This window comes from Anomaloglossus baeobatrachus, chromosome 6 (genome assembly GCF_048569485.1).
Source record: "Anomaloglossus baeobatrachus isolate aAnoBae1 chromosome 6, aAnoBae1.hap1, whole genome shotgun sequence".
Classification (NCBI taxonomy): Eukaryota; Metazoa; Chordata; class Amphibia; order Anura; family Aromobatidae; genus Anomaloglossus; species Anomaloglossus baeobatrachus.
In genome coordinates this window covers 486,368,978-486,383,775 of record NC_134358.1, presented here as the reverse complement: position 1 = coordinate 486,383,775, position 14,798 = coordinate 486,368,978, and the positions used below count along the sequence as shown (strand labels likewise).

Genomic DNA, 14,798 nt, shown 5'->3' with positions numbered 1-14,798 from the left:
TTTTACACCAATATAGCTGCACACACAGCATCTCTGATTGGTTGCAGTCAGACACGCTGTCATACAGGCTGAGGCCGCTGTCTGACTGCAACCAAGCAGAGCCGCAGAGTGACTGCCAGGAGGCGGGGAAGTAGTGCATATGCATGAAGATAATGAGTGGCCCCGGAAGTAGAGTGAGCGGCCTCGGAAGCATTGTACAGCTGTGCAGATACCGGTAAGTATGAAGTGCTTGTTTTATTCTTATTTTCTTTCTTTTTTTTAAAAAATTGTTTTAATACCTGGTGGCTGGATCCGGATTGTTACCTGGAGTTCCCTGGGAACTCCAGGCCTGGGGTCGGTGCTCAGATTATTTTGAACCCTTACGGATCTGGACTTTTATAGTCCTGGTACGCCCATCACTAGCAACAATATAACAGCAACTTCAATAACATGGCCCTGGATACTTATAGAAGACAATGTTTGTATCATCTTTGGGGTTCATTCACACATCCATTTGAATGTCTGTGCGCTGCTCGACTTCTTTTCAGACAGCACACAGAGCACACAGATTTACTGAGAGAATCCATGTTCTGATTCTCAACATCAGATCAGAATACGACGCTCTGAGTGTCACTTTCTCATACTTGGATCCCTCATTTTTGCTGTTGCATGAATTGATCTGAAACTCCATGAATCTGAGTGCCATCCGATAAAAAATAAGACAGCAGCCGCACATCTTACGTGGATGTGAGAATGCCGCCTTACTCTGGTAGTGAATAGCAGAAGTACATTCCTAGAATCACCAATTTAGCCCAACCAGTTAGGCTTTTAGTAGGTTTCATGAAAAATAGGCACTTTTCCCCTTTTCAGTACATACTGTATGTGCCAGATTTTTAGTGTTACATTACACTGAAAAAGAGTTTTTCAATCCCTTTTTTAACAGGTTAAAGGTTGTTTCAGGTCATTTCTGCTTGTGGAGATCTTCTGTATATAATAATCTGTTCACATGTTATCCCAAAGATTTCTTTCTCCTGGAGGAAAGTTAATGAAATTACAAAAAGACCACACAGGGGAAAGCTGCTTATGTTCTGGAGGAGGCTGATAGACCGCTGTGGTTACACGCTCTTCTACTTGTGGTCATTGTATGGACAGGGAAGCTATGCAGTCTGTGAGAACTGCTGCATTAACAGGTTCCAATGGAAATCCTGTGCAGCTTAGCCTCTATAAAAAGATTTTCTTGGTCACACTGTAATAATTTGAATAATTATATGGCACAATATTCAAAGTATGAAGACATTTTATACATAGGATGTTAAAGAATTCATACAAAAAAGACCACTTATACTTGTGTTATCCTACACCCCAGAGTACACATATATCAAGCACACTCCACTAGAGTGAGCAAAAAAATTGATGGAGCCTGGCCCAGCAGATATACCAGTAGTCTGGGGTAGCCAGACGTGAGTCTTGCGAACCTCCTCCTATCTACTAGCATTCTCCGTCTAAACGTCATCATTGTGGCATGACACACACATGACATTGAGCCAGGTCTCCTAATCAGAAGAAACATCTTAGATGTCTGCAGATAAGAAGGCATCCGCAAAACTCTGGTCTGGAAGCCATGGTCTACCAACTTGGTTGCTGGACCGGGATGCTGTAGTGCTAATCTGTTGACGCAACTTCTACTTTATCGACTATCTCCAGCCTCTTGTATATTAGCACAATAGTCTTCTGGCTGATCCTTGCCTCTTGTAGGCTTTTATAATAATTACATAGTTTTATTTGAGAAAGGGTGCATAGATTATATTCTCATTTTACAGCCACAACATTTTCTTTTTCCCATATATCATGTTTGATTCTTATCCAAAGTAAATTCATACCTTACACAAGGATGAGCAGGAAAACCATAACTGTAAGACTGTTCTGAAAGTAGACCAGATTAAAATAGACTAAACATGCATGACAAACTTACATATACCCAAACTATGGGCAGAATGTATCAGAAAACTGCTCTGTTTAGGCAAACATGTGTGTATCAATCTGAAAAGCCAAAGTGGCCGCGAGATATGCAGCTCAGTTGACTAGTCTAAGGGGCTGCTTAACATGACTCCCCATGACTGACAGGTCTGTCCCCAAATATATGTAAAGTCTGCTACCCACAGCACCCAATCTCACTGCAGATTTCATTTTACTAAAGTTAATCAAACCAATTTGTGCAAAATAATGACACACTCCATAAATTAAATCTTGCATAGTTTGCAACTCCACTTAGTAGGGTCGAATTCAAATTTTATGCAGATCTTTTGGCAACAAAGTCTCAGCGGACCCCTATTTGTTTTTTTGATTTTTTTCTGTTACCTTCAAAGAGTTATAACTTTTTAGTCTATTTTCAGTTTTTGGGTGATCAAATTGAACAGAGGCTGTTTTTTTTAGTGGGTAGATTTTAGGGTTGATGTTACTTTATCATTTCTTTTTAATTACATTTTTTTTACATGCGAACTGCCCAAGTATCAGTGATTCTGCTATTTCAGAAAATAGTTTAAAATTTTGCTCTTCACCATAGGGCATAAATATTTTGTTTTTTTTATAGTTTGGACAACTAGACACATGGCAATAACAAATGTGTTCTTTTGATTTTATTTATCTTTCTTGAAAATTTATAACATAAAAAAAAATATTTTTCAATTGTTTATACATTTTTTATTGGTCTCGTTACAGAACTTTAATCAGTGATCACTTTATTGATTTATACAAAATACTCCCGTAATGTAATATAATACATTGTAAAATTACCGATTGTCTATAAAGCTCATATTCCCCCAATTTCTAACCACTGATGTCTCAAATAATGGTTGACTCTAATACAGGGCGGGCCCGTAGGCCACATTCGGCCCTCTAGCTGTTCCAGTCCGACCCTAGGACTGAGACAACTGGAGGGCTGAAAATGGTGGACTGCAGGCCACGCCGTGCCTCCCCCACTGCCTGGCCACCGCCACTGCTGCCTGATATCATCATTATTTACATCCACAGGATGCTGACAGTGTTGAATACATTGGAAGAGGATGGGCTGCTGGCTCCATTTTCTACCAATCATCGTGAAATACAAAATGAAAGAAGCGCTCTGTGTGTGGAATGGTATAAGCAGGAAGGAAAAGGTGGAGGGCTGTGGTGCTCCCCTGATATGGTTATGCAGATCATACACAACAATGGTGTCGGCTAAAAGGAAAGGTACTTTTTTTTATATACACTTGCTTTTTTATTAATAGTTCTTTAAAAAAAACACTTTTACTCTCATCAGGCAGGGTTTTTTTGTGACACACATTTCAAGTTTTATGTAAATATTTAAAAATAATACTTATGTAGTCAGCATTATATGAAATACAACTTCCTTAGAAAATTTTGATCACTTATGGGGATATTTTGTTTTCATGATGTATCTCTTCATAGTCCAGCAATTGACAACCAGCATACCAGGGCTCCACTTGCCTTGGTACCGCTGTTCCATTGTAGAAATTTGCTGATAAAAACGCTCCCCATCCTGGTAATTTACAGCACCAAGATTTTCTGGGAGGACGTCCACGTTCAAGTCCAAAAAGTGAAGTTTTAAGGCGATGTTGCATCCTGTAGCTTGGTATGATTTCACAAGATTACTCACTATATCATCGTAGTTTTTGCTTATGATTTCCGAGAAAAGAAGGAGATATTTTCAAGGAAAGCCAGGGTGCTTTTTTCAATGGAGTTAACAGTTCCTGAAGCTCTCCATTGTCCATCACCAATCTTATTTGTTGCCCTATAAAAATGTCTTCTTTCAGTTTTGTCACAGGGTGTGACTGGATCACTAGCAACAGGGAAGACTAAATTGGCCCTCAGGCTAGGGGAACTCTAATTGACCTTGATCCCAAAGCTAGGTCTGAGGTGACGATGTTTGAGTTGCCTTCTTTACCCTAGCTCCTGAACATCCTTGGTCTAGTGGCCCCCCTCCCTACACCCAGAAGAGGGCCGGGACAGAAGTGATTAATCCCATACAAATAAACAGATAAGGGAAAATACAAAATTCAAACTTCCAGCAATTACTCACAGAGGTATAGACAATATGTGATCAGGAGGAAACTAAAGTAAGGGAGGAAATAATCAGACAAGAGTATTTCCACAATACACCAAACAGCACACAGAGGTTCACCAGCAACACAATATCATAGCACAAGGACCAGGATCACATAAAGCTATCATCGGCATGGGAGAACAGGCTCCACCATCTTATAAAGGGCGGAGGCGACTGTGATAAGTCTCCTGCAACATGTGACTCAAGCCGTAATCCACAGGCTCGCAGAACTTAACTCCTGAAAGCCCAGTTACTAACAAGAGCACAGCTGGTCAACTCCCGAGCCCCTTTGTGCAACTCAAAAGTAGCATCATGTGGAGTATTCGACTCTGCTGTGGGAACAGCATCAGATGTAGTCCTGACACTTGGCGAGTTTTGAGCCAGACACCGTGTGACAAGTTTTGCATCATTAACTTTGGAAATTTAGATTTCGAATGTATAAATGTATAATTTTTATCAAATGCTTTTAAGAATTGTTTCATTAATCCTAGCTATGCAGTGGAATATGTAGTGGAAGAAAATATAATTTTTCAGGATTCACTAAAGGTATATTTGACAAATTTTTTGCCCAGGAAGAAGATATTCATGTTTAGGCCATTGTTTTCTAATAAAGTGAGACTTCCTACTCCAGCAATTCCATTAATTAACATAAGAAACAAGCAGACTTTAGTGTTTCGAAGTTGCAATCCAAACAATGAGGCCTAAGACACATGCCATGAAAATTGGAGAGAGTGGAATGCGATAAAACATTGCATTCCACTCAGACCAATATTAGCCTATGTGCCAGCACCCATGAGCAATTATTTTCTCAGCCCTAATCGGACCGAGAAAATAGTTGCAGCATGCTGTGGGTGCAATGCGATCCTGGTTTCTCTCGCACCCATTCAAGTCTATGGGGCAAGAGAAAAACCGCACTGCACTCGCAATACTCCGGTGTACTGCGAGTGCAGAGCGAGAATGGCAATAGCCTACAAGGGAGGAGAGAGGGAGATAAATCCCTCCCTTCCCTCTGCAGCGTCGGCCCTCCCCTCCGCAGAGCCGGCCCGCCCCTCCTCAGTGCCAGCCCGCCCCGCAGCTTTTGTCCGATCGCACGATCGGACCTCAATCGCAGTGATACTCGCATGACACTCGGCTCCTGCTGTGCGTGCTGCCAGCGTGAGCCGAGTGTCATGTGAGTATCGCAGTAGATCCCCATGTGGCCCCGGCCTAAAGGAATCACCTTCAAAGCTCCACAGATATTCCAGTTATATTTTTCATACTAAATTTTTACCAACAGTAGTTTCATGTTTTCGTATGTCTCTTTCATATCAGCAGTATACACAACAAATACTGTCTGAAGGATATTACAGTTATGCAAAAAAATGGCCTTCAAATTTACTTTTGGTGTGTCTAAGAACAATCACGACTCATCTACCCAGTGCTGATGTCCAAGGGCATCTATGACAAAACAAACATTATTACAAAAAACTACGCCTTTTTCTTCAGAGAAATAGTTTTTAAAATCACTTGGCTATTATACCTGCATATTATCATGTCTTCGCGGAAAACATTCCATCCTATGAGCCTGGAACTATGAAGCTCTGATTATTGTTTAGAGTCTTTAGACAAATCTAAATCACGGACAAGGTCGTTCAGATCTTCAGATGCACAGACCCAATGTTACATTTCTAAAACAGTTGATCTTTATTGTTCATATAGATAAAATATACATGAGTCAAAAAAGGGAAAAAATCAATAGGGATATGATACACTATGGATACTACTCTCCTTACGGAGACCTGACAAACCAGTCTGGCTGTCAGTGGTGAGGGGACTTATAACTGCAATTATTCAAATTGTCTCTACAGGAAAGGAGACAAACTCTAGCGCCACCTATTGGAAGTAGCAATCCTAAAAGTCACAAGTGGCCTCGCCACTGACAGCCAGACTGGTTTCTCAGGTCTCCGAAAGGAGAATAGTCTTCCCCGTGATCCCCACAAAGCTTCTCATAAGCCAGATCAGTTACCCACACTTTGCACTGATGAGGAGCAATCACCCCGAAACACAGTGTCTACAAATTGGGATTCTGATCTGGCATATATCCTAGGTCATATGAAAAGGCTTGTTAAAAGGCCACTTGTGACTTTTAGGATTGCTACTTCCAATAGGTGGCACTAGAGTTTGTCTCCTTTCCTGGAGAGACAATTTGAACTATGGATACTAGTAACATATGGCTAGTACATGTATCATAATAAAAAGGAAGGAGTTTAAATTACTCCCAAGCCTTTTGGCTATATTAGTTTATAAAAAAAAAACATGTTACATAATAACATGAAATCTATGAGATAGCAAAAGATAGTATCATAAATGTTACTGGATGAACTGATTAAAAAAATAATTGGTTGGCACTAGTAATGAGTGAGCGTGCTCGGCACTGCTTGATACTCAAGTACATAAGTACATAATAATATAAGTACATAATAACATACAAAATCCGACCCAGGGATAGCAAAAGAATAGTTATAAAAATATTATTAGATGAACTGATTTAAAAATTAATTCATGGGCACCCGAAAATAATATTTCACTAATTCAAATCCACTGCAATATATGCTCAGGTGTTTGTATACAAGTGCATTTCAATAAATTAGAATATCATCAGTTGGTCTTATATAATATTCTAATTTTCTGAGATAATGACTTTGGGGTTTTCATTGGCTGTAAGCCATAATCATCAACATTAACAGAAGTAAACACTTAACATAGATCACTCTGTTTGTAATGACTCTATATAATATATGTGTTTCCTTTTTGTATTGAATTACTGAAATAAATTAACTTTTTGATGATATTCTAATTTATTGAGATGCACTTGTAATGTTCAAAATGCAAGGTATTCTACATAATCATATGGGGATAGGAGAGAACCACTAGGTGGCAGTAAGGCTGGAAAATGGCTTGAATTTTTCAAAATTGTTGTGTGAAGAGAGCTACTGTATGTATAACTGTTAAAGTATGTAGAAAGGCTGGGAATTTTCACACACTATCTATGAGAAGAAACTTAAAATAGGTAATCTAGATCTAAGTATATTCATACAGTATATATATATATATATATATATATATATTATATATATATATATATACAGTGTGTGTGTGTGTGTGTATATATATATTTAATAACAAAAAAAAAACTACCACAGCACAAGTAAGTTTTCACAGTGTGTACTGCATAATATTAAGCACTTCTGACAATGCGTTCACCCAAGTAAATTCCTCATCCCAGTCTCAGTAGGCAATATACCAGATCTAAGCAAGTACCATTACCAGACCACGTGTGGGAGCAGTGCAGGGAGCATAGCTCACACATGTGGTCTGGTAATGGCACGTCCTGTTGAAAGGGAACCTGTCACCACGTTTTTGGCCTATAAGCTGCGGCCACCACAACCGGACTCTTATATACAGCATTCTAACATGCTGTATAAAAGAGCCCACGCCGGGGGTATAACATAAAACACACTTTATAATACTTACCTAACGGTCACGCGGTGGACCTTATGGGCGTCTCCGTTGTCTGGTGCCGGCGCCTCCTCTTTTGGCCATCTTTGTCCTCTTTCTGAAGCCTGGGTGCATGTTGCGGCTACGTCATACACACTCGCCGGTCCTGCGCAGGCGCACTACAATACTTTGATCTACCCTGCTCAGGGCAGATCAAAGTGAGCCTGCTCAGGACCTGAATGGCGGCGAGTGTGTATGACGTCGGACCCGTCATGCACCGCGGCTAGAGAAGAAGGAGCACAAAGATGGGCGAATCCATCAACTGAAAATGCTGACAGGCTAAAGGCCGCTTTACACGATTTATCTGACTATATGTCGTCGGGGTCACGGTTTTCGTGACGCACTTCCGTCATCGTTAGTGACGTCATTGCGTGTGACACCTACGTGCGACTCTGAACGATCGCAAATAGGGTGAAAATCGTTGATCGTTGACACGTCGTTCAGTTTCAAAATATTGTTCGTCATTTGGAACGCAACAGACATATTGCTACGTTTGACACCCAGCCAACGACGAACAACATCCATACGACCACCTTGGTCAAACAATATATCGCTGAACGATGTAGCGTAGTTTGTGAGATGAGTACGTGTGACTGCTACAAAACAACAGATGAGCGATCTCGGTAAATCGCAACAACGATCTGGGCATGTCACATCGCTAACAAGATCGCTAGCGATATCGTTGTGTGTAAAGCAGCCTTTACTGTTCTCAAAATGAACAATGCCTGGACTGGGCCAGGCTTCTCACCCCACCGGATGAGAGCAGTGGGACATAAAGCCAAATCACCTAAAAAAAGATGTACGGTTCATGGTTTCTTCTTTCTCTTGTCCTCTATGTCCTTCTTCTACACCATATAAACAGGGCCATCATGGGGCCATTGCTGCCAGTTTTTAGAAGGCCATCAGGCGGCCCTCATGCATAATTATAAGAGGGCCATCAGGCAACCCTTACTTATACATTTTGGAGGGCCATCAGACATCCCTCACTCATACATTTTGGAACGCTATCAGGGGGCCCTCATTCATACATTATGGAGGGCCATCAGGAGGCCCTTACTCATAAATTTTGAAAGACTAAAAGGCAGCCCTCCTTCAGACATTTTGGAGCTCCTTCAGGTAGCCTTCACTCATACATTTTGGAAGGCCATCAGGTGGCCCTCCCTCATACAGATTGGAGGGCCATCAGGCAACCCTCACTCAGACACTTCAAGGAAATCTTTACATTTCTAGTTAATGCTTCTTCTGGCCTCTCGCCCTGCACATTTCAAGGGGGAAGTGAGGAGATCATGTGTAGTGATGTCCAAATATTCACTATATTTTTTTTTACTTTTTCTTATTGTTTTGAAGTTGTATTTATTTATTATATTATATTATCATTATGAATGTTTTATAGTAGAATTAGAAAAAGAAAATGAAAGGCTATTCTCCAATATGGCTTAATTTAACCCTATACACAATTCTTTTTGAGCCTTAATGTTTTAGTGACAGTCCAAAATAACACTCAGAATTGTGAATACTAAGAAATTGGTAATATTTATTTCACCAATCTCTTGTCAATACAGTATAGTCTCGTAACCGCTGCCGCCAAAAATTGGCTACTCACTAGCCATCCAGACAGAGCATGAAAAACAGAGACAGTCTGGGATTCGGAAATTTAAAGGGGTATTCCTATCTCCAAGATCTTATACTAGTATGTTGTAGGTGTGATAATAATATTAGCAAATACCTCCAATTAGAAATATAGTATAGATCTTCTGTTTAGCTATGTCGTTGACTTCATGTGCAGGGCATTGCAGCTTAGGTATCCATGGTTACAACTACTCACAGTGACAGTCAATTATTTAGTTAGTTGCTAGTGGTCGTAGCCATGGATACACAAGTGCATCTCAATAAATTAGAATATAATCAAGAAGTTAATTTATTTCAGTAATTCAATTCAAAAAGGGAAACATATTATATAGTCATTACACACAGAGTGATCTATTTCAAGTGTTTATTTCTGTTAATGTTGATGATTATGGCTTACAGACAATGAAAATCCAAAAGTCATTATCTCAGAAAATCAGAATAATTACCACAAAGCACCGGAAAATACTTCCTAAGTGTTTCAAATAGTCCCTTAGTCTGGTTCAGTAGGCTACACAATCATGGGGAAGACTGCTGACTTGACAGATGTCCAGAATGCAGTCATTGACACACTCCACAAGGAGGGTAAGCACAAAATGTCAGAGTGCTGTATCCAAGCATATTAATGGAAAGTTGAGTGGAAAGAAACAGTGTGATAGAAAAAGGTGCACAAGGTAACTGCAGCCTTGATAGGATTGTTAAGAAAAGGCCATTCAAAGATTTGGGGTGATTCACAAGGAGTGGACTGCTGCTGGAGTAAGAGCTTCAAGAGCCACCACATACAGATGTATTGAGGACATGGGTTATAACTGTCACATTCCTTGTGTCAAGCCACTCATGACCAATAGACAACGTCAGAAGCATGGTCTTATCTGGACCAAGGAGAGAAAGACTACACTGCTGCTCAGTGGTCCAAGGTGTTGTTTTCAGATGAAAGTAAATGTTGCATTTCATTTGGAAGTCAAGGTCCCAGAGTCTGGAGGAAGAGTGGAGAGGCCACAATCCAAGCTGCTGAGGTCTAGTGTGAAGTTTCCACAATCAGTGATGGTTTGGGGAGCCAAGTCATCTGCTGGTGTAGGTCCACTGTGTTTTATCAAGACCAAAGTCAGCACAGACATCTACTGGGAAATTTTAGAGTATTTCATGCTTCCCTCTGCTGACAATCTTTTTGGAGATGGAAATTTATTTTTCCAACAGGACTTGGCACCTGTCCACACTGCCAAAAGTACCAATACCTGGTTTAATAACCACAGTATCACTGTGCTTAATTGGCCAGCAAACTTGCCTGACCTAAACCCCACAGAGAATTTATGGGATATTGTCAAGAGGAAGATAAGAGACACCAGACCCAACACTGCAGAGGAGCTTAAGGCTGCTATCAAAGCAACCTGGGCTTCCATAACACCTCAGCAGTGCCACAGGCTGATCACTTCCATGCCACGCCTCATTAATGCAGTAATTAATGCAAAAGGAACCCTGACCAAGTATTGAGTGCATTTTTTCAGTTGGTCTTATATAATATTCTAACTTTCTGAGATAATAACTTTTGGGTTTTCATTGGCTGTAAGCCATAATCATCAACATTAATAGAACTAAACACTTGAAATAGATCACTCTGATGTGTAATGACTTTATATAATATATGTGTTTCCCTTTTTGTATTGAATTACTGAAATAAATTAACTTTTTGATGATATTCTAATTTATTGAAATGCACCTGTAAGTAGTAATCATGAGACAAGCAAACAATTGTAAAACAAGTTCAAACAAAAGTAACAAAACACAGTTCTAGGGAGACAGGAGATTAGTATTTGCAATGTCAGAGATCGATAGTAGACATCTATTACTGTAGCTCTTCGTAAGAACTGGATGACAACTTCTGAGCCAATTCATCCTCGTAGACATTGCTGTATCCCTGTACAGGAAATTGCCAAATCATTGCATCATATTTCTCACTGCTGCTTTCTGCCATTATTGAAGCTGGCAGACATAACACATAATTTAACTTCTGAATTGCCGTTTTCTTACCCCTGAATGCACGGTGCGTCCCCTTCTTCTCCTCATTCTCGACCTCCGGTTAGCAGCCATCCTGATGTCTAGAGTTTACTTTCCCTGGAGTGTGTGAGACTTCAGCAGTCAGACAGAAAAGAAAGGAGGAGCTGTGCTCTGGAGTCCAATTTCATTTACCAAAAGTCAGCACGTGGCTCTGATTCATCTTCATAATCCAAAAGCAAATAAGTGGCACAGCTCTCAGGGTGACACAGCTCCTGTACTGCTGTTTGACATCATTTAAATTACACTATGACACACATTAAGCAGAAATTCAAGTAGAACCAGAACTAAAATCCCAAATTATTAGGTATATATTAAAATCATCATAGGTCACATTAAACTGTACATCCAAGGTTATATATATATATATATATATATATATATATATATATATATATATATATATATATATATATATATATATATAACACTAAGCCAGGGACAGAAGTCTGGTTTCTGTCCTAATGTAAGTGAGTGAGACTTGTGTATCGATTCACACATCAGAAATGTACAGTGGAACCTGTGTGAACAAATATCGCCATCTGCTGGCCAGAGATAAAAGTGTAGGAACTAATGAAAATTTCACAGGAACTGAAACAAGAGAATGAGTTTTCGGGGAAATAGTGAGTAGGGATGGACAAGGACATGTCACCTGCTGTGTCACAGTTAAAAAATATAAAAAACTCCTAAGGCCAAGGCAGAGGACGAGTCACCTTCTAGACTTGTGGCAGGTCAGACACGCAGTGTTAGCTGAATTAGCTTAAAGTCACATCTAAGGGAATGTGAGAGAAGAAGGACAAGATTTTTAGCCCAGACCACAAATCCCAATTAAAGGACTGTAGAACTATACAGGTTTTGGGCTACTTCGAGGTGAGTAGTTGAAGTTAGGAGGCCTACTTAAAGGCACACTAGCACTTAGGAGAGCAGTCTGGCCAGGAAAGCATAATTAAAGGGATCTTAGCGCTCAGAAGTGCAGGGAGGCTAGGAATGCTAAATTAAAAGGTTAGTGCTCAGAAGTGCAGGAAGGCACATTTAACGGGACATTGGTGCTTAGGAGAGCAGCCAAGCCAGGAAAGCTCTATTAAGGGGACATTAGCACTCAGGAGAGCACCAAGGCTAGCATGGCTTAATTTAAGGAAAGTCGACTGTGTGAGCTGAAGAGTAAGGAGGCCTAATTAGAAGGATAGTGGATCGAGACAGCTGGATGCCTACATAAGGGTACAGAAGGTACTTGAGCTGGGCTCTAAAAGACGGAGGCAGCCGGAATAGCTTGTGGGTGCAGGGAATTACCAGCAGACTATAGTGTAGGACTTGTGGCTTAACTGAGAAATAGATCTGACTCCTATTACAACCTGTGACGGTTATCGTTAATGATAGTCCGAGGGTTTGGGTAAAGGCCCTTATAATGACAATACGGACTTTGACGAACAATGGACAGTGTATCTTTCTTGACTATTGTTTGGTGAATTCTATCGCTAAAATCTATGATTTAGATTGTTTTGAATATCAGGTTATCTTTCTGTGATCTGTGAATTGCCATTTTCTAGTGTAGTGATCAATTTGGCTAAAAGAGAAGTCTAAATCCCAAAGCAAGGCACAAAGATTATAAAATTCTTTGCTGCCACTAAGCTTCTGGCATACTGTTTATATATAGCTAACAGCTAACTACGGTAATAAAATCGTATTTAAATAGTATGCAGTACGCTCCCAAGTTCCCTATAAAGGCAGCTGGATTTTCATCACCGTTTCCCCATTTTGATCATTTATGGCTCATTCCCTGGAAATGTTATAATTGTCAGATAGAAGCAATTTTGACCTTTGAACCTTGCACCTCTCGGGAAGGTGTTGTTTGGCCAATTAGAACACGGTTCTCCTTACCGCTCTACTTCAAATGGAGTTCCGGAAACTGGCAAGGACCCTTCCACAGTTGTATTGAGAAACTCCCAAATAAGTGAATGGAGATCACAATACATGTGTGGTGACCTCTCCGTGATGAGGCCATAGAGAGATCTCGTTATCAAGATAAGTGTGGACCCCAAATGTGGGAACCTCATCTATCAGACAATAATGGCGCATGAGGGTAAATTCTATACTATTTAAATACCATAAAATTTGAGCTAGGAATTCTCTATAAACTCTGTCTCTGCAGGAAATGTGGCACTCATTATTAAAGACTCAATAAAGATTAAGAAATTAATCACAACTGATTGTTTTTAAAATGACACAAAAAATAAACATTTATTTAAAATGTTACCAAACAGTCATTCCATAAATAAGAATGGTTTTCTACATGAGATATTACATTATGTCTTTTATGATACATATTTTCGGATCAAACAATATAAAAGAAATCAAACGAAATAATGTCTATTTGTGTTTATTTAAAAAAATGCATATACTTATCTGAAAATCTGTCTGTCTGTCTGTCTGTCTATCTATCTATCTATCTCTATTGCCCTTTCCCTACCAAACATTAGTTTAGGACAGAGCGGTTTGCCTTATTCATGCAGTTGTATATCCGCACTTCTTGATCATTTCCAATAAATAAAGATGTTAAACAGTTGAGTCTCAGCGGGGTCACCACACTCATTATAGAGACCTTAAACCCAAACTGGAATTTGTAAGACTCAGCAGCTCGTCCTGTTTATACCGATGTTTGCTCTTCTTTATGCCGTTGTATTGAGCAGCCTTCTCGCATTCACAACTTCAGGAGTTGACGTTTCACACCACAATAGTGTGCATCTGATTCTGTCTCCAGACTTTACCCTCCAGTTATTACACCTTAAGTTATAGTCTGTGCATTCACAAGTTCATAATACTCCCCTCGGTTAGTGAGAAGTTGTTGGTGAGTTCCCTTTTCTATAACTTTCCCGTTCTTCATAACAATAATGAGATCTGCATTTTGGACGGTGGACAGTCTATGAGCAATAATAATACAAGTTCTTCCTTTCCGCGCTTGATCTAGCGCTTGTTGTACAACCTGATTGTGACAAAAAAGATAAGGTCAAAGTTTAACCAAAAGAAGTAATCAATAATGACCCTATTCTCTAACATCCAACGATATTACTGTTCAAACCGGGTTTAAGGGACTCTAGATTTTTGCTACCCCATCTGACAGCAGCATAATGTAGTAAAAGAGACCCTGATTCCAATCATGTGTGAGTTTACTGAGTGCAGCAGTTGTGACACAGCATTCTTAGATATAGCATGTAGCAGAGCTCAGTAACCAAACCACACCCACACTTCAGCACTCTGTGTATATCGTCTATTGACAGTGAGCTGCTTCTCACAGATGGGGGCGTGGATGGTCTAGCAGTCCTGGCAGTGATTACCTCATGGTGATAAAAGATTCATTTTGTGGAAACAACAGTACACAGTCTAATAAATGATGCATCACTGAATTCAGTGTTATAACCCCTACCTCATGCTGTACTCAGATTACATAGCAAAAAATATCTGACAGATAGCCTTTAAGGCAAAAAGTTGTAATAGAAAATGTTTC

At 39.9% G+C, this 14,798-nt stretch overlaps 1 protein-coding gene and 1 pseudogene across 1 annotated transcript in view; both read right to left on the bottom strand.

Moving 5' to 3' along the window:
• LOC142243445 (ATP-binding cassette sub-family B member 5-like) overlaps nucleotides 1–11,366 on the bottom strand; it is a 130,410-nt gene extending 119,044 nt beyond the window's left edge. Inside the window, exon 1 of the mRNA XM_075315384.1 lies at nucleotides 11,273–11,366. Within this exon, the coding sequence (XP_075171499.1) occupies nucleotides 11,273–11,332 (60 nt within the window). The 5' untranslated portion in view covers nucleotides 11,333–11,366. The remainder of the gene's footprint in view (nucleotides 1–11,272) is intronic.
• Nucleotides 11,367–13,521: 2,155 nt separating this feature from the next.
• Nucleotides 13,522–14,798, bottom strand: part of LOC142243446 (ATP-binding cassette sub-family B member 5-like) — a 125,930-nt pseudogene continuing 124,653 nt past the window's right edge.